The sequence below is a fragment of the Chanos chanos genome, chromosome 4, assembly GCF_902362185.1.
Source record: "Chanos chanos chromosome 4, fChaCha1.1, whole genome shotgun sequence".
Classification (NCBI taxonomy): Eukaryota; Metazoa; Chordata; class Actinopteri; order Gonorynchiformes; family Chanidae; genus Chanos; species Chanos chanos.
In genome coordinates this window covers 29984045-30003029 of record NC_044498.1, presented here as the reverse complement: position 1 = coordinate 30003029, position 18985 = coordinate 29984045, and the positions used below count along the sequence as shown (strand labels likewise).

General features: G+C 40.1%; 2 protein-coding genes across 2 annotated transcripts; both read right to left on the bottom strand.

Annotated features, from left to right (window-relative positions):
• Nucleotides 1-2785: 2785 nt before the first annotated feature.
• srgn (serglycin) lies at nucleotides 2786-6558 on the bottom strand. Its single transcript, XM_030771886.1, has 3 exons — nucleotides 6436-6558; nucleotides 5648-5786; nucleotides 2786-3654 (listed from the first exon to the last, which is right to left on the bottom strand). Exons 1-3 carry the CDS (start codon nucleotides 6500-6502, stop codon nucleotides 3369-3371), a joined length of 492 nt encoding a protein of 163 aa, XP_030627746.1. The 5' UTR covers nucleotides 6503-6558; the 3' UTR covers nucleotides 2786-3368.
• Nucleotides 6559-12439: 5881 nt separating this feature from the next.
• kifbp (kinesin family binding protein) lies at nucleotides 12440-17286 on the bottom strand. Its single transcript, XM_030771556.1, is given in 12 exon segments — nucleotides 12440-12799; nucleotides 12802-13144; nucleotides 13146-13184; nucleotides 13186-13242; nucleotides 13244-13264; nucleotides 13266-13625; nucleotides 13802-13917; nucleotides 14116-14209; nucleotides 15322-15511; nucleotides 15866-15945; nucleotides 16589-16687; nucleotides 16840-17286. Coding segments are annotated over 12 exon segments (1902 nt in total). The 3' UTR covers nucleotides 12440-12743.
• Nucleotides 17287-18985: the final 1699 nt, after the last annotated feature.

Here is an 18985-nt window from a genome sequence, read left to right as displayed (position 1 = left end):
ACTTCTTCTGAGAGGGACTAGCTTAACAAAGGTGTTGTCATGGGAACAATAAAGTTTTACTTCATAACCTTTTAATTTTGAGTCCAAAACCTCAACTAAAATAGTCTTGGCAATCCCAAATGATCGTAACAAAAAAGAAGGAATGTGAAGTAATGTAGTAGGGTGGGATTTTTTTATGGAGAATATCAAAAATCTCTCTCTCTCCCTCTCTCTCTCTTTCTCTTTCTCTCTCTCTCTCTCTCTCTCTCTCTCTCTCTCTCTCTCTCTGTGTGTTTTTCTTTTGGTAAAAAAACAAAACAAAAAACAAACAAACAAAAAAAAAACTGTCGTTTGATAATTGGATAGTTGGAAAGTTCATACGAATACGAATACGAATATGAATACGAAATACTTTATTAATCCTGAGGGAAATTCAAGTGTGACAACAACACCGTCAGCACACACCAAACACTTCATAGACTTAAATTGTAGAATATTATAAGATAAATAGGAAAATAGGAATAAAAGTTGTTTCTGCACATAGTGCAGTAGTCGGTAACGTAATAAGTAGCCATAAAGTGAGCTATCCTTTGAACTATCCTTTGATAGACTGCTAAATAATATTTAGGTTAAACGAAAATTCGATCGAAGTCAAACATGACTTCTTGGGCAATAGCAATTTTGAAGGAGCTTCATGAAGCATTGAACTTTTACTTTGACACCGCGGATACTTACTTCCTATTTCCTTTATGTTGCCGATTTCACATTGTGACTTGTCTATAGGAAATACTTTTGCCATGTGACCATATAGTCACATGATTTTTTTTCTTCACTGTTGTGGTGTTCGTTGGTCTGAGCAGTATTAAGTGTGGTTATAAGGACCGTTTTCAAATGGATGGAATATGCTGTGCTGTTAGGGAAAGCGAAAGGAATTTACTTCAGTGTTAACTCTCTTTACAGCTGCTATTAAATTGGTAGTATACGAACTAAAAACTGCTTTGAGTAATCAGTAGTGCTGGGAAAATACAGAAATGTTTTTGGCCGTAAAAACACTGTTTTAGTAACTAAAAACATGTTTCTCTCAACCTAAACTGTAATTACACAAAATATAATTTTTATAGAAACTTTGCTTCCATATGTCCTTTTCTGACAGAAGAGTTAACTCAGGTGTACTAATATCTTACGTCATATCGCACACACTAGCTTCCTTTTGCTGACTCCTGTGCATTTAGGTTTGAATTTGCTCATTTTTAATTGTGTAAAACTGAGCTTTCAAATCTGCTTTCTAAGAGTACTGACACACACTGAAACCTGTGGTACTTTTGTGAGTGGCTGGATGAGAGTGTGCTGAATGAACTGAATAAATAATATAGTAGGATGTATGACTTACAGACTGTTACTCATCAAGATAACTCTCTTTAAACTGGGAATTTGTAGAAGTGTTGTTATACATCTATGTATCTTAAACATTCATCTCATGTAATGAAAGTTTATGTGCACTTTTGTGAGAGTGTCCATAAATACCCTTAAACACTGCCATTTGAACTGATGAAAAAAATGGTAGATCCTATGCTTTTCTTTAAAATGCAACAAGTAAAGCTATCTGTTACTGACAGGACCAGCTTAACAAACACACCACACATTTTCCTATGACTTAAACAAAACAGGTCATGAGATACTGTGAGCAGAGGAAACCCGCTAGTGACATTCAGCAAGAACTTGCGATAACACCCAGATAGAACAGGAAGTTTAAGAAAACAGTGAGAGGCCTACACTTCTTTAGAGTAAGAAGAAAATTACTCTCACATGTCATGTAGTTGAAATTTTCTTGCTGAAGAATCAGAAGGCTCTCCATCACTGGAAGTGACAGGCATCCCAGTGCTGAGGGGTGTGTCAGAGATGTGAATGCTGTAGGGGGAACTGGAGTTCACCTTAAAGACAACCTCCACTTGAGCTGTGGAGCAGAATGTTTGACTCATCCCGCAACTCGCACATCATACCACAGAAGAGGGTGATCAGCCTATAACTGGAACACATACTCAACACAGTAGCTAGTTTTTCTAATAGCGGCACAGGATGTATCTGTGTTATGTCTGAAATCGGTATAGCTAACTTGTTAAATGATTTTGAAACTTTTTGAGTCTTGGATAAAGGAGAATGTTGCCTTGAGACAGGGAAATGTTATTTGTGTTAGAGTTGTTGGGCCTGTAGAAATGTAAACTAAAACAGAGACTCCTATCATGGTGTTATTTTTGGCTGCATTTGTCCTGCCTTGTTACTATGCTGTCTGTTCTGTCTGATAAAAGGGTCTGAAGAAACTCCTCTGACTCCCATGAGAGCAAAGTCAGAGACAAAAACACAACCATGAAAAACAACAACTGATACAGTGTGTGCAATTTAGTAAAAAAAAACAAAACAAAAACAGCATGAGGTTATGACATAAAGAGCCTGAAAAGCTGTGAATGTCTGAATGTAAACAGAAAGCTGTGGTATATGTGAGGCCTTGTTGGAATTGAACAAATCACCTGACGAATGCTCAAAACCACTGCAATGAAAATACAGAAAAGAATCTAAAAATTGTCTACATGTACAAAGAGGCAAAGAACAGAAGTTACATAAATTATAAATAATAATTAATGTTGTATTTTTAAGTATTTTTTTTTAAATCAAAGCCTGTAAATTTAAAATAAGCCATCCTGACATCTCATTTATTTAGATGATCATATAAGACAAAAACAAGTGAAGTAAGTGGAAAGAGAGAGCCTTTAATTCATTTTAAAGTTTATTTGAAATACAGCTCCATTTACTGTGAGGTGTCAATACTGATTTATTTGGTAAATGCTCTTTGTCTTGGATGTCCTTTTGGTACAATAAAATACAATCTTTAATAAAATAGAATCTGTATGAAAAAGTCAGACTTAATCAGAGTTCAACCATAAGTCATTTATAGAAGGTGATCTGTTTATAAGAAGAAGACATGCATGAAGCAGACTTAAACAATAGCACTAACATTTCTTCTTTAAATATGAAATTCACACATAATGCCTCACGCATTTTGATTAGTGCTGCATAGTTTAGCCTCCTGACATAAAGCCCGCAAAAGACTGTTTAAGGGCAAAGACTGTTTTCAGTTTGACTGTGACAATTCTTACACTCTCCATTTTCCCATGTTGTTTTTCTTTTTTAAGACCAAATTGTGAAAAAATGAACATACATACCACAGCACAGGGAGGGATAGTCCACTGATACATTTTAAAAACATTCAAATGGAATAATATCAAATGAAAAGCAAAGTCAAAAGCTTTTTAAGCTGAGCATCCTTGAAAGGGAGGAAAAAAGCTCCTCAGAGCAGACAAACATGTAAAACACAGATGGTGCATCCCAGATGCCTACAGTAGCATGTTTTCCTCCTTCAGCTCCTCTGTGCTGGGTCCGTTGGCCTTCACTTTTTCAGGGAAGATGTAGTTGGAGTAGTCAAAGTCACCGCTGCTCTCCTCCCCGAGATGGGCAGACACTGGCACCTCAGCCTGATATTCCACCTGGTCTTGAGTGTCGGCCATCCACTGGTCTCCGGAGCCCAGCTCAGGAAGCACAGGGATGATGCTACCGCCGCCTGAGCCATCACCTGAGAGCTCCACCTCCTCGGAGGCTACCTCACTGGACTCCACTGGAACTCTGGAGGAGAGAAAAAACAGAGACCGCAAGGCCATTCCAAGAGCTGAGCAGACATCCTTTGGGTCCTTCCTGCCTTTTTTTCAAGCCACTGGGAATGCTTCCCCCACCCACCCCTTCCCCATTCTTTGTTGCAAGAATGTATTTGAGTAAAACTGAGAGCAGTGCAAGAACCATAGCACGATACCGAAAAACAACACTCTGCTAAAGTTATAAGGGCAAGACTGGGAATGCAATGTGCTGGGAGGGTAGCGTGGCATTCCTTCTTAAGCAATTTACTGTAAAACAACACAAAAGAGAGGTGAAGAGCAACAAGGCCAAAAACAAAAATATTTGAAGGGGTCATAGTTCTTTAGGGTTAGTTGCCAGGAAAGTTGTTACAGAGATCCAATAAACATTTAATGACTAAAGAGAGGACTTTTAGGATTTTTAATACTTGATTAGGCACCCAGCTAAGTTTGTGCTAAATTTTATGGCAGCCTCATATTTGTAGCTATATGGTTTCTAAATGTTTATTTACCCTCTGACAAACAGGCTGGAACTGATATAGGACCAGGGAACATCCCATTTTGTAAACAATAAGTTAGCAGAGTTTTAATTGATGTCACATCAAAATGCAGTGGGTATGGTGACAAATTCATGGTCCATGACTTGAAAATGTGTGAAATCCACACAAACCGCAGACAAAACCTACACTATGTTATAGCCCACTGTGTGTTCATGACGCCCCTGCACTCATGTGAGACAGGCTAAAAACTGGGCCAATACCAGGCTGTGAACTAGCATGCTTCACTGAGGAGATGACTCCAATCATCAGTATGATAAAAACAGATTATAAAACAGAACCAATTGCTTAATAAGCTCTCAATATATACAATTCAAAAGATCATCTACAAAAGATATGTTTAACAAACAATTACATCTGAAAGACAGTTTCAAACCAAAGTAAGGCCAAAGTGGAGGGCGATGGTTCTTGGCTGATGAGAAGTTAAGAGAACAGATGGATGAATGTGATAGATGCTGTGTGGTTGAAATGACACACACACACACACACAAATATATATATATATATATATATATATATATATATATATATATATATATTAGAACATGCAAAGCACAAATTAAAAAAAAGTACATAAGAAAACGAAACGAATAAAAAATTCTGAAATATAAATTCTGGTCATGCCCATCTTTGTGTTTCTGACAGACACATGTGAGCAGTTAACCGCTGAGGAAGAAGCTGTGTGCTCAGCTCTGTGAGACTTCCTGTACAAGGGCAGTGTTTAGTACTGACTGGATGTCCCTCCGTGTGCCAACACAATGATGTTAATCTAACTTTACACATTATGACATTGAAATCATTTCACTGTGATCATCTTAGCAAGAACTGAAAGTATGCATAAAAAACACAAGACAGAAAGAAAGTAAAAAGATGAAAGAATGCCTCTCCTTTTTCGACTCTATAAAGTTTTTTTTCGGAGGAAAGACAAATGATGACTAATTACTTTCAAGGTCTCTGGGATTTCACAGAAAGGAGAGTTCATGTCGTCATGTTCTTTCCGGCGTGCACTGGAGATACGTACACATAGATATATAGCCTACCTGTCTTCGACACAGGCGTCATAGCGTTATAGAAACATTAAACTTGTGGTGAGGTTACTTTAGGTAATACATAGATATAATCTTCTAAATACCGGTCCAGCTTTGTGCAGTACTGTTAATGTAATCTGCTGGCCTAATCAAAACAATTACTAAAGCATCAAAGCTTTGTTTCTTGGCTGAGTGAACACAGAGTCAAACTTGATCCTACGCGTATGTGACACACACTACATTGCTTTAGTTTGCACGTTGGTTGCACAGAGACGTCATTACTGGGACACAGACTTTGTCACCACCACAGGGATTACACCTCAGGCTTTCTCACCATACAGATAAACCTATCCTCCTTCAACGTGTTACCGCATCCCTACAGTCAAAAAGAACGGCTACTCACATTGTCTTTGTAGCTGACGCAGGGAGGCGGTCTTGTGGCCCGGGCAAATTCATCCATGGACCCTTCTGTGTATGGCAATTTGGGTCCTTCCCCTCAGGCTTGCATTTCACCCACATATACCTGCCCTTAGTTGGAGCCCCTGTATCCAAAAAACCGAAATGGACTCAATTCACTTGAAGTACTCGACACACTGGGGATGAGCGAGATCCGATGGCTGTTACCAGTTACTTTTCACACACTGTTTACATCGTAAAATTATTCGGGCGACATAAGAAAAAGTGGGATAATTTCGTAAAACTACTGCACTATAAAACAACTGTCCGCCGTAATGCTGTTATTTAGTGAATTATGTAACTGTTCGCCATACTTCATTGTCAAAAACACGACAATAGCAGTCGGGTAATTCTAGCCATTATCATATCATAAATGTAACGGTATTTATAGGCAGCGGCATGAGTTAAGTTAAAGGATGTTCAGCCTAATACCGGAGGACTTATCACATTAAAGATAAAAAAGTAGTTAAGATTTCCATCGAGATGCCTATATTTCTAAGGTTTTATTACCTGTACTTCCTTTCCTACCTCAATGTGAGCTATTCTCAGAGGCACACCCAAAAACTATTAGATTACATTTCACTTTTTAAATTACCGCGCTATCTGTTTTCATTTTTGTACCACGAAAGATTCGTAAACTTCTGTGAAAATCCGTAACTTGTTAATAAATATACTGAGCCATCTGAACTTTTAGTAGAATCCTCTAAGTCAAAATGATTGTCTATAGAAACTTACCGAGTGTGTGGTTTTCAAGGAGGCATATAATCGCCAGCACGGCGCATATTTTATAGCAAATACCCATAATCGATTTCTTCTTAAATTACAGTTAACGAAGAAAGGACGTCAAGAGAGACTAAAGTGAAATTATTTGCGCTGTACAATACTACCCTGAAGACCCTGCCCACGTATGCGTCATTGTTTCCTGAAATCAGACTACAGCGTCTTACTTTGGCAATAGATTTTATATACGCTGCGGAAAGTTCATACGTACCACGTAATGTTCTGCTTCCTTGGTTGTGGGGAGATTGCGTGGTCAAAAAGTCTATCAAAGCAAAGCAAGCGGAGCGCTGACCTCTTCGTCCATAAATGTATTTTTAATATAAAGTGGACAGTGATTAATTTCATTGCAAGCAAGAGTCAAGTAGCTACACTGCCCGTGCTTGGACGTATATGGGGCCAATTAATACTGCGTTCTTTCAGCTCCAAATCCCCAGTTTGTGCCGAATAGTCACCTCACTTCTTTACAAAGGATGGGGAGGGTAGCAAGCTGAGAACTAAGATGAAATTTTAAATGATGTTCCACACTCTGATTTAACAAGGTCAGTTAGACTATCGTTTCAAAGGTTAGTAGGTAAATGTTGAATATGTGACAACACAAAGGAAATAGTGTGAAACCATTATGCTCTGAGAGACTGGGGTCCTCAGTCAAGTAACATAAATGTACTTTTCCACACAGCTGTAAATTGTATATTCATATACATGTATTCAGTGAATGGTACGGGCACGACAGCTGGCGTTAAGTGCGCTGCTCGCCGCATGAGGCTGTGGCACGGGCAGCAGATATAGTGTCGTCTCCCTCATTTCCACAGGTGTCGTAATGGGCTGCCGGGGGATGTCCGTGAGTTTCATCAATAGGCTACAGTTTTATTTTAATAATTAGGCTTAGCACAGGCAAAAGCAACTGAATTAACCTATATTAGCTCTATTATTCCGTTAATGACCGTAAGTATATTTGAGCTCATCAAACATCAGGACATCTTCAGACTCTGAGCACAGAGTAAGGTCTATGTATGTTCATTGAAAAGTTTTTTTTTCTGTAAAATTTAGCTCAGATATGTCTTTTTTTTACTGTGTAGTCAAAGTTTCTGAGAAACTGTTTTTACGGATTGGTCATTCTGATTTATTTATTTACTGTTCTATCCTTTTGCCTGAGCACTCTCCATTCTTTATTTGGCAAAGAAGGGACTGAAGCCAAAGTTTTGAGGAGGTCCAAAGATCTTGCCCAAAATTTGGACTTGTCTGCTCCACTCTGACAGTGTACATAGAATTCAACATAGAATGGGCACGTTTTTGTTTTTTAATTTGATTTGTTTCTTTTTTTTTTAAAGTGAAATGAATCTTACATAACTGTTTAATGGACACTTAAACTCTGTCATGGTCTCACTTTCACCCTGCCGATTTTAAGACTCCAGTCAGCGCTCAAAATGGTACTGTGACCTCAAAAATGCTTCCTTGGCTTGGCTTGCAGTCTGCAGAAAACAATCATTTACAATTCTCACTTGCCGAAAGTGCAAGTTTATGGAGGCTCACTCAGGTTCACTGCATTTTGCTTTAAGCCCATTTTCACCTTGCCCTTATGATGCTTGAGTTTGACCCCCATATTTGGCCTAGATGAAAATGAGTGAGTAAGGCATTGGGGGAAACAAGAACTAACACATTTCCAGTAAAAGGTTTTGGTGTGAACCACTGGAAGGCAGCGCTGATGTTCAGGTCAAACACACAGCATTAATTCATTAATGAAACATGTTTTTTTCTGGAAATGCTTGGCTTTAGAGTTTTGTCTGATAGCTGCATTTTTTCAATTTTCTCTTAATTTAAAAAAGAACTTATTTTAAACAGTTTCATCCTCTAAGAAATGTAATTATTCCTGTTAGGAAAACATGCAATACTGTGCGGCAATTGGTTCTATTTGAACAATAGCACTGGAGCCTCGTTTATGCATTCAGTGCATCGACACTTGTTTCCAGCTGAAATAGAGCTGAAATAAATTACAGGAAGTGGTTCTATCGGTTGTTCTAATCTACCCACAGGAAATGACAATGTCATAACTATAAAGAGGCATTCAACTCTACTCAGGGAAAACAAATCAAGACGGGAAAGTGATCAACATTTTAAGAGTCATTGAACGCTTAGGCTTTTTTCAACTTTCACAATACCAAGAAAGTCATATTGGCTCTCCAACACCCATCTTTTATTCTGAAAACTTCTTATGTTGACATTTAGAGTACACAAAAAGTTTCTAAGATCAGTGTTAGGCTAAAAAAAGACTGTGTGTCCATAAAGGTAGCCCACAGATGTTAATTCTTTTTATCAGCATTCATGTACCTTTTATCATTTTACTCAAAAATTAAAAATGTTGACAGCGCACTGGTTGAAACAGAGAGGCTTCATGCCAATGAAATTCCTAGAACAGTCATGTGGCGGAAATGAATATTCATATCTCCCTATGGCACACAGACGATGCAATGTGAAATGGCAAGATACAAAATACATTCAGATTAGACCAAAAAATATCTGTATGTTTGTTAAAGCATTTGTACTGGGTTCTCAGTAAAATTAAAGAGAAATAGAAGGCAAATATGAATTGCCATTTGTTAGCATGGTCTGTTGTTGATACTATTTGTAGAGGGTACAGAGTATTTAAAGACAACACAAAATAATGTGAACAGAGGCCAATGGTCTGTTATACAAGTGTCTGCAGTTTCTCTGTAATACTACTTGCATCAGACATACTTCCATGGCACACAGTCCAGTGCTCATATTCACCCACAAGCAAGAGTGTTTTTGGTGAAATTTCCTGTCCTTTATGAAGCAAGCACGTATTGCCACTCAGACACTGTTAATACATCAGCAACTGTAGCTTCATGGCTCACTATGCCTCCATCATGTCTCAGACTAACTGTTAAACATTACCCATAGCTCAGTGTACTATTAAACATTACTAATAGGTCAGTACTCTTAAACATTACCCATAGCTCAGTGTACTATTAAACATTACTAATAGGTCAGTGTACTGTTAAACATTACCCATAGGTTGGTGTACTGTTAAACATTACTAATAGGTCAGTGTACTGTTAAACATTACCCATAGGTCGGTGTACTATTAAACATTACTAATAGGTCGGTGTACTGTTAAACATTACCCATAGGTTGGTGTACTGTTAAACATTACCCATAGGTCGGTGTACTATTAAACATTACTAATAGGTCAGTGTACTGTTAAACATTACCCATAGGTCGGTGTACTATTAAACATTACTAATAGGTCAGTGTACTGTTAAACATTACCCATAGGTTGGTGTACTGTTAAACATTACCCATAGGTCGGTGTACTGTTAAACATTACCCATAGGTCGGTGTACTGTTAAACATTACCCACAGGTCAGCGTACTGTGAAAAACTGACTCATTCGGGAGGACGTAGTGCTTGGACCGCTCCAAATTTGAAACCTATTTTGACTCTCTTCTTTTTTTTTGGAACATTCCACTGTTTGCAGCATAATTGGAATATGCTGATACCTTCTGTATTGGGTGAGTAGTACTTTCACTGCAGACACACTTGATTGGCAGCATTTCTAAGCAGATTGGAGAAACCCGTCTGGAAGGCGATGAGACGTCCATGTGGTTTGGAGTCAGACCTGGAGTGCTGAAGTGGGGTCTGAGTGAGGGAAGAAGGGTTGTGTGTTTTTGTTAGATTCTGTTGGTGTTTGTGCTCTTGAGGATCTGTATGTAATGTGTCTGTCAAGCCCAAAATCACCGTCAGCGAGAATAAACCTCTCAGCAGTGGGAACTCCGCCACACGAAATTAGAGACTACCATTGCCTCTGTAAATTACACTGAGAAGACTCTCATAAACACCAGCTGGGCCATCGTCTCTGCTATACTGGGAGACAGAGATATCGCACAGAAAATACTGGTTATTTAACACATTTTATCCCTAGTCCTCTGTGCAAAGTCTGAGGCCCTGTGGTATGATACTCCCTTCACATTATGGCTGTTATAGATAGCTATATAATATATAATATATATGTATGCATCTCTGTAGTTAAAGTATCAGACTATTTTTCTACGCTGCCCCAAGTTCAAACAACTGGTAGAAAAGCTCACAATCAGACCAGTGTGGAAGGATGACCGGATGACCAGTCACGTGAAAATATACCATATTCACCTCCTTAAGCTAGACACCAGAAGTATATCAATGACTGCTGAGATAGTAAAGCACAACTGACTCAATAAAGCTCTAGCAGTTCATGAGGAATCCCTCCTAGCCTCAGTTACAGCTCATGAAGTCTTTATGTACTAACACCATGATGTATCTGACACTTCAGGAGGGTTCAGGGAACACAGACTTGGCCTTGTGTTCCTCGCTCTGTGTGTAGAGGGATTTCTGCTTGCATTTCTGGATTCTTGGCATCATTCGTGGAAGCCTTACACTTTAATGGGTAACATAGATGACATTGTCATATGCCAACAAATGATAATTACTGTAAACCAGGTGGATTGATTGAACGATGAGAAATGAATGACGGCGCTATTAGAGGATGATCAAAAACATTCATGGCAATTCTTGACACCTTGTCATCTCGACAGTTTCAGTCAGAGTCAGGTGGCAAAGTGTATTGCTGAAATCTTTAAAGAGGGAAGCTGGATGTAATCATATTAGGCTGTTATTTGTGGCTTAACTGTCCTGTAAGAATTTCACCATCTTTGTGTGGAGAGGTCTCCGCAGATTGGCCCACAGGAGACCAGTCTGGACCAGACCAGTCGGACCAGTCAGAGAGAGATAACTTTTGTACAATATGACACTTTTTCATATACATATAACATGTAAAGGTGATGTTTTCTATAGTAGCACACAAAAAAATATGACAACTAAAAAGTTGAGACAAACAATAAACTAAATGGAACACTTCTTCATTTTACAGAGTAAGTGCTAAGTCACAGCTATTTATGTGTGCCAGTGGATCTTTCCCATGACCAATATTTGTCGTTAAATCCACACGTCGTATATCCACAGTTTTACTGTCAAAACTCATTGATACTGGATTATTGATGGGTGTCACTGGAGGAGGACGATGATGACCAATCCCGTTTCTTTCCCTTACCATCAAGATGTGAGAAAATTTGGGAAGTTTTTTACTCTGAAAGTGACAGTTCTCGAAATGAAACAAAAGAATATTCCTACTGAAAAGGCTACTCAATAGAGTGAAATCTGATGAGTTTGATCAACCTTCAAATATTAATAATGATCTCATGACACACACTCTGGCCACAGCACTGATGAAACAAAACCACAGGGAGAGATTACTTGCTTTCACAGGAACTCTGGTACTTTCCACAGAAACGGCCCATCTAGATAAGCACTCCAGTCACATCTCCTAAATTCATCATAAGAAGATGAGACACATGTTGTCTATGACCCTGAGTCAAGTGCTCTGCTAAACACTTGAGTCATTTTCAGTCAGTGTGCGTTACAAAACGTTTTCATGGCCCATGCCAGACATTGCACCAAGTCTGACTGTCTTCACTGAGATGACTTACAGCGCCCCCATCTGTCCACTTATGTAACACCACCTAAGAAAACCAATTGGTTAATTCTGTCATTACTCTCAGCAGTTCCTTCACTAAGTGCATTAAAAACCAGTCTGTAGCACATCATCGGCAAGGTTTTTATTCATTAATGTATAAACTGAAGGTTTGAGAGAGCTTTTAAAGAAAGGTGATCTGAAGTGTACATTAATAAACCGCTGTGGTTTTGGAATATAAATCATCAGCATGCCCTCGTCTCATTCCACTTTTTTGGCCAGTGAATCCTTAGAGACAAGAAAAGTTCTAAAAAGTTAAAGGTTGAACTTTTTTTTATTGCAGGTAAACAGGTATAATTATGGTTGTGTTATAAACATTAATAATACTTCATTCTAATGTTTCTACATACATAAAATACAATTTCATCACCAGCTTGACAGGGAGAACAGCATTAGCATTGGAAACAAAGGCATAATTTCAGTCATGGTGTAGGCCATGCGATTTTTAGCGAATTCATTTGTGTTTATTTAAAGCTTTGAATGCATTAGCTGCACCATATCCCAGGCTAGGCTAAGCTGACGTTTACTTTTCAAAGAACACAACTCTTCTTAAACATCTGATCCAGGGTCAGTATATCGCCCACAAACAGATTCAAGCTCAAACAGGGAATCAGTGAGTGAAAAGTCACACACAATCAGACAGAGCTAGACAAGCCACGTTGAATGACTTCCTCTCTTGTCAGTTAGCGGAAGCCATTTTGGATCTAATTCGGTTGATTTTCAGGGGTATAAGGAGATCATCTCCTCACTCAGCTCCAGCTCAGTCTCCACAACCTTCTTAGCCTCCGGGTGCTCCTCACAATACTCCACCACAAACTTATAGGCCTCCAGTGATCGGCTGAGGTTCTCCAGCTGGGTCGCCAAGCAGGAGGAGATGAGCTTGGACTGAAGACGAGCAACACGGAACTTAGCCACCAGCGCTGGTCTCAGAAGATCGTCCTCCAGTTTCTCAGGAAATTTACCTTCGGGTGAGCGGACGGAGTCCAGAAACATCTGGTAGTACTTGATTGATGAAGAGCACAAGTGGTTGAACTTCTTAATGGTGTGCATGTCCAGCTCATCCTGCTTGTTGGCAACGGCGCAGTTTCAGATCCATCATCTCGTAGTAAGTCTCAGCCAAGCTCAAACTGGAGCTGTCGGCAGATGAGCAGGTAGTACTGGGCATTAAGGTCCTTACAGGATGGGCTCCAGCATGTCCACAACGCCGTTTGTGCATCTTGCAGCGGCGCTCCAGGTCCTCTTCGAAAAAAGACAGGACTTTGAACAGAGCGCTGTGGTCCTGCACGATCTCGATGTGGTCGGTCACATGACCATCCATCTCAAAGTATTCCTTGGCCTGAGTCACATAGCCCTGGCCCACCAGGAAGATGGCACGTGCTTCCTCAAAGTCCAACGGAAAGGCACAGCTGACCTTCTCCTCCAGGGCACAGATCAAGTCAAACGTATCGCAGGAGTCAAAAAGAACTGCGCTCTTCCTCCCTCTTTCCTTCTCTTCCTCCTCCTCACGCTGAGCTCTCTTCAGCTCGTCCCGCCGATCCAGGTCCAGCTCACCGATGTTGTCCTGTGCACAAGAGAGACAACACACAGTTCATTCACATCTAGTTTGAAATACTGAAGAATGTAATTTCAGTCTCATGCAATTACTTGCTTAATGAAAATGGAAGAGGATGCAATAAGAATTCTGTCAGAGAAAAACAGTCATGTCACTATTAATGTCACTCATGACACGTGAATTACCTCAAGGCGTTTTTTGGCGTCTTGTAAGAGATTAAGGCAGTATTTGATCCAGCAGCGAGCAATCTCAGCTCGTTTCTGCCGCAACTGTTCACAGGCTTCTACGCACTCCACCTCGCCTTTCAACAGACACACACGTGGACACTGTTTATTCATTACACACACAACCCATGGTCAAAAATTTGTTATTTGAGGAAAGTATTAAAAATGAAACATGCTAAGTAATACCGCATGGAAAAGGAAATAGACAATCACAGAATAAGACATAAATGTCTTAAAGCATCTCTAAAAAGGCCACAGTGGAAAATCATACTCACATTCCCTGGCAGCAGCTTCAGACGGAACCTCTCCTGCCAAGCCAGCAATCACACTGGCTGCAGCCAGACAATGCCGCCCCTCCATATACCGCATCTGTCAAACAAACAAACAACCAAACAAACAACCAAACAAGCTAAAATACAACTGCGATGTAGGATTTAAAGGAAAGTGGGTGAACAGGGAGTCACAAGAATAAAAGGATCTATGAAATCACTATGGATGCCTAGCTTCTTATTTTAAATATGATCATTTTGAGACTCTGTGCATTCTATCACATGAAGGACACATAAGGAATGTCACTAAAGATGTTTTCATTCATTTACCATGAGGGTAACTCTCTGTGGAGGAGAATATTTTGAAAGATAACTTAACATATTTCTTTTAGACATTGACATTCCCACTCCTCCAACAGTGTGTGTTAGTAAGTGAACACACTACACACTCCTCACTGTGGGCTCTAAGAGCTTTTACACACAAAATCAGCACCAACCTGACACACTTTAATTATTCTGCCCCAGTTCCACTGGGTGGGATGATAAGAGTGTTAAGGGTGAAAAGAGAAACAGAACTCTCCAAAATCGTATAACCAAGATACATAACTGCTGGCGTTTTCACTCATAACAGTATGTAGGGTTCACTGAGAATGGTGGGACAAAATGGGATAAAATCAAGTGAAAACAGTGTCTTACTTAGAGGATGTGACTGGCGAGTGGAAAGAATCAAACAGTTAACTTGTGGACCAACAGGCAGATCGCAGCGTAATACAACTCCAAATCAGCATGAAAATGGCAATGAACGCTAAGTAAGGATCAATGCAGATCAATGAAACACCTACATCTAAGGTCTATAATCCTTCACCTTTGCAATGATCACGGCCAAAAGAAAGAAAAACAAAAGAAACCGAAAAAACACTGAATGGTTCATTAACTATACAAGAATGTTCATATATGAAGTGTATTCATATAAAAAGGGCTGCAGTTCACTGGAAAAAATAAACTGCATTCTGTGAAATACATTTGCTTAAAGGCATCATTCAGATTAATACACACAGACCATGTGAGACCTTAACCAGAATGTCAAAAATGCAACCAAGGCATTTATGATCCTAAACTTTGTAAACAGACAGACAGTGAAAGAAGCATATGAAAAACTGGGCTAAGAGAAAGCGCTGATTTTACAGTAGACTTTGTGATGTAATTTGTGACGTACCTTGTGATGTAATACTGGGACAGAGTAGCTGCATTAATTGCCCTCACTCAAGAGGATCAAAGTGGTTTGAATTTGAGTTGTCTCTGCAGTGTACTGTGGCAGTACTGTGCCGCTCTCTCAAACTGCTTAAGGTTCTTGTAAACCTGAGCCAGGTAGTAGAGTGTATGGGTATAAGCCATTTCAAACCTGTCAGAGGAAAAAGAGCTCAGTTATACAGGAGACTGTGTGGCTAGAATGAGCAGGGAAGAATATTCTAGAGCAGGGGTGGGCAAATCTGGTCCTGGAGGGCCATGGTCCTGCTGTTTTTCTTGTTGACCAACTAAATACAATCTGTGATTGGCTGGAGAGCGTGCACACCTGTTTTCAAGGTGAAAATCAACAGGTAGCTAAGAGGTGAAAACAAAAAACGGCAGGACACCGGCCCTCCAGGACTGGATTTGCCCAACCCTGTTCTAGAGGGATGTGTACAAAATGAGAATACAGACACTGACTGATGCCATATTCAGTTAGGTCACTGTGTCAGCAGGACCCACTGCTCACCTCTTTGTCCTCTCCTGTTGGGGTAACATGTCCTCCTCTGACACAAAGAACTCCACCAGATCCATAGGTGGGTGTCCATCCTGTGACACAGAGCAAGACATATTCATACTACATTAACTACAATATATCAATGATGGTTCAGAACAGTCTTCACACTACATCTGTAATGAGTGCAGAATGACTCTTACGTCAGATGTGAGCTACGATAGCACACTACTATAGTACCTACTCCATAATTTTTAACTTTAAAAAACATCCACTAGATTGAAGGCTAAAACTGATAATAAAGCTTACAGAGAAACACCTTGGCATTGAAACACCACTGCGTCAAATCAGATTAACTGATCACAATAACCAGAAAAGAGGAAAATAATTTCATTGTCATGTACCGTTTTTGCGTTATAGCAAACTGAATGTGAATTTCAATAAGCATTGCGTCACTGTGACGTTAAAGGACAACGTCGCCTAAAATGTAGTCTAATGAATGCTGTTATATATGCTTGAATTTTGATCAAACCGCTGGGTAAAGTCAGATTAAGTTTATGACACTCAGGTGTTTCAGCCTCTCTATAGCCTAAACACGGACACTCCGCAGCTCTCTCCCGACGCGCTGACAGTTAACCGCGTTGATGAGATTCCACCACCATCACATATTGTCTCACTGAGATATGAAATTATGAAGAGAAGAAACTTCCAAAACGAAAATAAAGACACCAGTTTCACCTCTTTCATATAGCGAGTATAGATTGCTTCTGCTGTCTCCAAAAATCCTTGAGCTTTCTCAATTTCATCTCGGCCAGCCCACAGAATTCCGAGCTGATTCTGCCACAGACAACAACAGTTAAGTCAGAGTAAGAATCTTGTCATTACCACTTACTCGGCTGAATAATTAAATAACGTTAAACCAAATCATGGCTTGTCAAACAATAACTTGACACATAATAGACGAATTAAGTGCAAGACCGATTTTTTACCCGGGCCTGTATAAACAGCGACACGCTCTCCTGCGCTATGGCACACTTTTCCAGCAATCTCATGCAACTCATCAAATGCTCCTCGCCAGCTGAGAGCTCCTCAGTCTCAATATGGTTCACGCCCAGGTAGTACTCGATTACCCCGAGTCTGCAAAGCTTCAGCCCGGCGGCATAATCTCCGGGGTGGTCTACCCTGGATCCGTACCCTTTGCATCCATCTAAATTCTGTTCGGACTGATAATCGGCCTCGTTATCCTGGTCCTCCCCCTCCTCCACATCAAAGTTCTTTAAGGAACTGCATATTTCTTTAAGTAACTCTCTCGCATTGTATTTTGAGCGATAAGGGTCAGTTTCTGGATCCTTTTTTGACTCAATTTCCGAGAGATCCTGCGCATGGCGAAATTTCTCGCATATAGCCCTCCATTCATGACTTAGTGTGGAAGCCATGTTGGGAGGAACCTGAAATCTTACAGCAGGGGTCAGCAAAGCGCACTGAGAAAAGGGTGTTTTGTGAAAAAAAAACCCACAATAAACGTAGGACAAATGATGCTGTCCGGTTTTTGGAGTCTATCTATCGAAACAAATAAATGAAAATGAGAATGTAAACGGGAGAGGACAGTCGTGAGGTACAAACGAACTGATGGAACATCTAAAGCTTTTTGCGTGCTTACATCTTCTTCGTTGGAAATGAAGCAGGAGGATCCTTGAGTTAGGCTCTCTGGCAGCACCTGCTGTTAGCGAAATGCCTACGCACAGGATAGAGGCGCTTCTGCTCTCGAGACTTGTGTGAGCAGAAAATTCACGCTGTTTTACAAGGGACGCTCTCACAGACATTTTGCATCACCTCGCCCTGGGCATGTCCAAGTGCAAATAGTCGACTAAATGCCTCCGACCTGGAGTGAAGAAATTTACGATTAGAGCCACCGCATTACTAGGTTCGTGGATCATTACTAAATACGTTAAATTGTGCACTGATTTGATTTATTTAATTTGGAGGTTTTGCACGTACTGTACGTCATATTTCCCCACGCAAAGAGCGTAACTTCCAGCCCAACACTCTTCCAAACCTTGCACAATTTCGCACGTGAGTAAACGCAACGGACAGCAAAAAGAGAGGGATAGACATTTATTTACTGAGCAAATTCTTTATTTTGTTGTTTTTTTGAGAAAACTCGTTTTGACGCAGACTGGTGTTTGTCGAGAAATAATAATTTGCGCACGTTACCATAGTGACCGGAGACTGAGGCTTGGTGCAGAATCGTTAGTAAGCGAGCTAACTGTTGGGAACGACCACGATCCAAGGGTGGGGAGTTTGCGGTAAGTAACTTCACGTGCTAGGTTTTACAAATGCAAATTGTTGCACTGATCTTTCTCAGAAATTTCTTAGAGCAAATCGTTGTCGGAAAATTCAATTAACTGCCATGATTAATATTCTTTAGCTCAGTGAGTCGTATTGCAAGTGAGATTTAAAGCAGCCTTCACACAGTCCCTCCGCAAATATTGTAGATTTTTGCACAGAATACGCAAACACTAAAACGAGACGTTCTGCTCATTTGCCCGTAGTGCGCCGCTCTTCCCCAAATAATTTTTTTCCCTTAATTGCTGAGGCAAACTAAACTACCTGAATCGTTAGATAATAGTTTTACGTACATTTGGACTGCAAATAATCTACCACAACACCACGCATAGTTGTCTCCCATGCGCTGCCTTGGTACGAATAAATTGAATTGTTTGCATTAAAGTCGATCTTCTCTTCCAGGTTAATGGTCATACATCACACTTTTGCAATCATTAAAAGAATTCTCTCGGTGAGGTTTCTTCTGTGATCACTGGAGCAGATATCTTCTTAAGATTTCCTCTGCTCACCTAATCATTCAACTTGAAAACCTGATGGAATATTCTGGAGATCTCTACCCTCCACCTAGAGCAAGAATTAAGTCTCCAATCTGGGGTCGCTTCTTTGGATTTCCCAAAAATCAACAGGGGCAGGTTGTTGATGACGAGTATCCAATCTGCAAGGCATGTTCCAGAAAAGTGAAAACAAAAGGAGGCAATACCTCCAATCTGTTTGTGCATTTACGGGAGCATCACCCCGCTTTGCATGCAGAGCTTAAGGTAAAGAGTCATGAACAGAAAACTGTAACAA

What these genes read in the sequence shown, in the direction of transcription:
- srgn (XM_030771886.1), bottom strand. Translation starts at nt 6,502, where the DNA reads ATGGGTATTTGCTATAAAATATGCGCCGTGCTGGCGATTATATGCCTC. An exon ending in CCTTGAAAACCACACACTCG is followed by an intron (nt 5,787 to 6,435) that starts GTAAGTTTCTAT and finishes TTTTGGATACAG; the next exon opens with GGGCTCCAACTAAGGGCAGG. An exon ending in GCGTCAGCTACAAAGACAAT is followed by an intron (nt 3,655 to 5,647) that starts GTGAGTAGCCGT and finishes TCTCTCCTCCAG; the next exon opens with AGTTCCAGTGGAGTCCAGTG.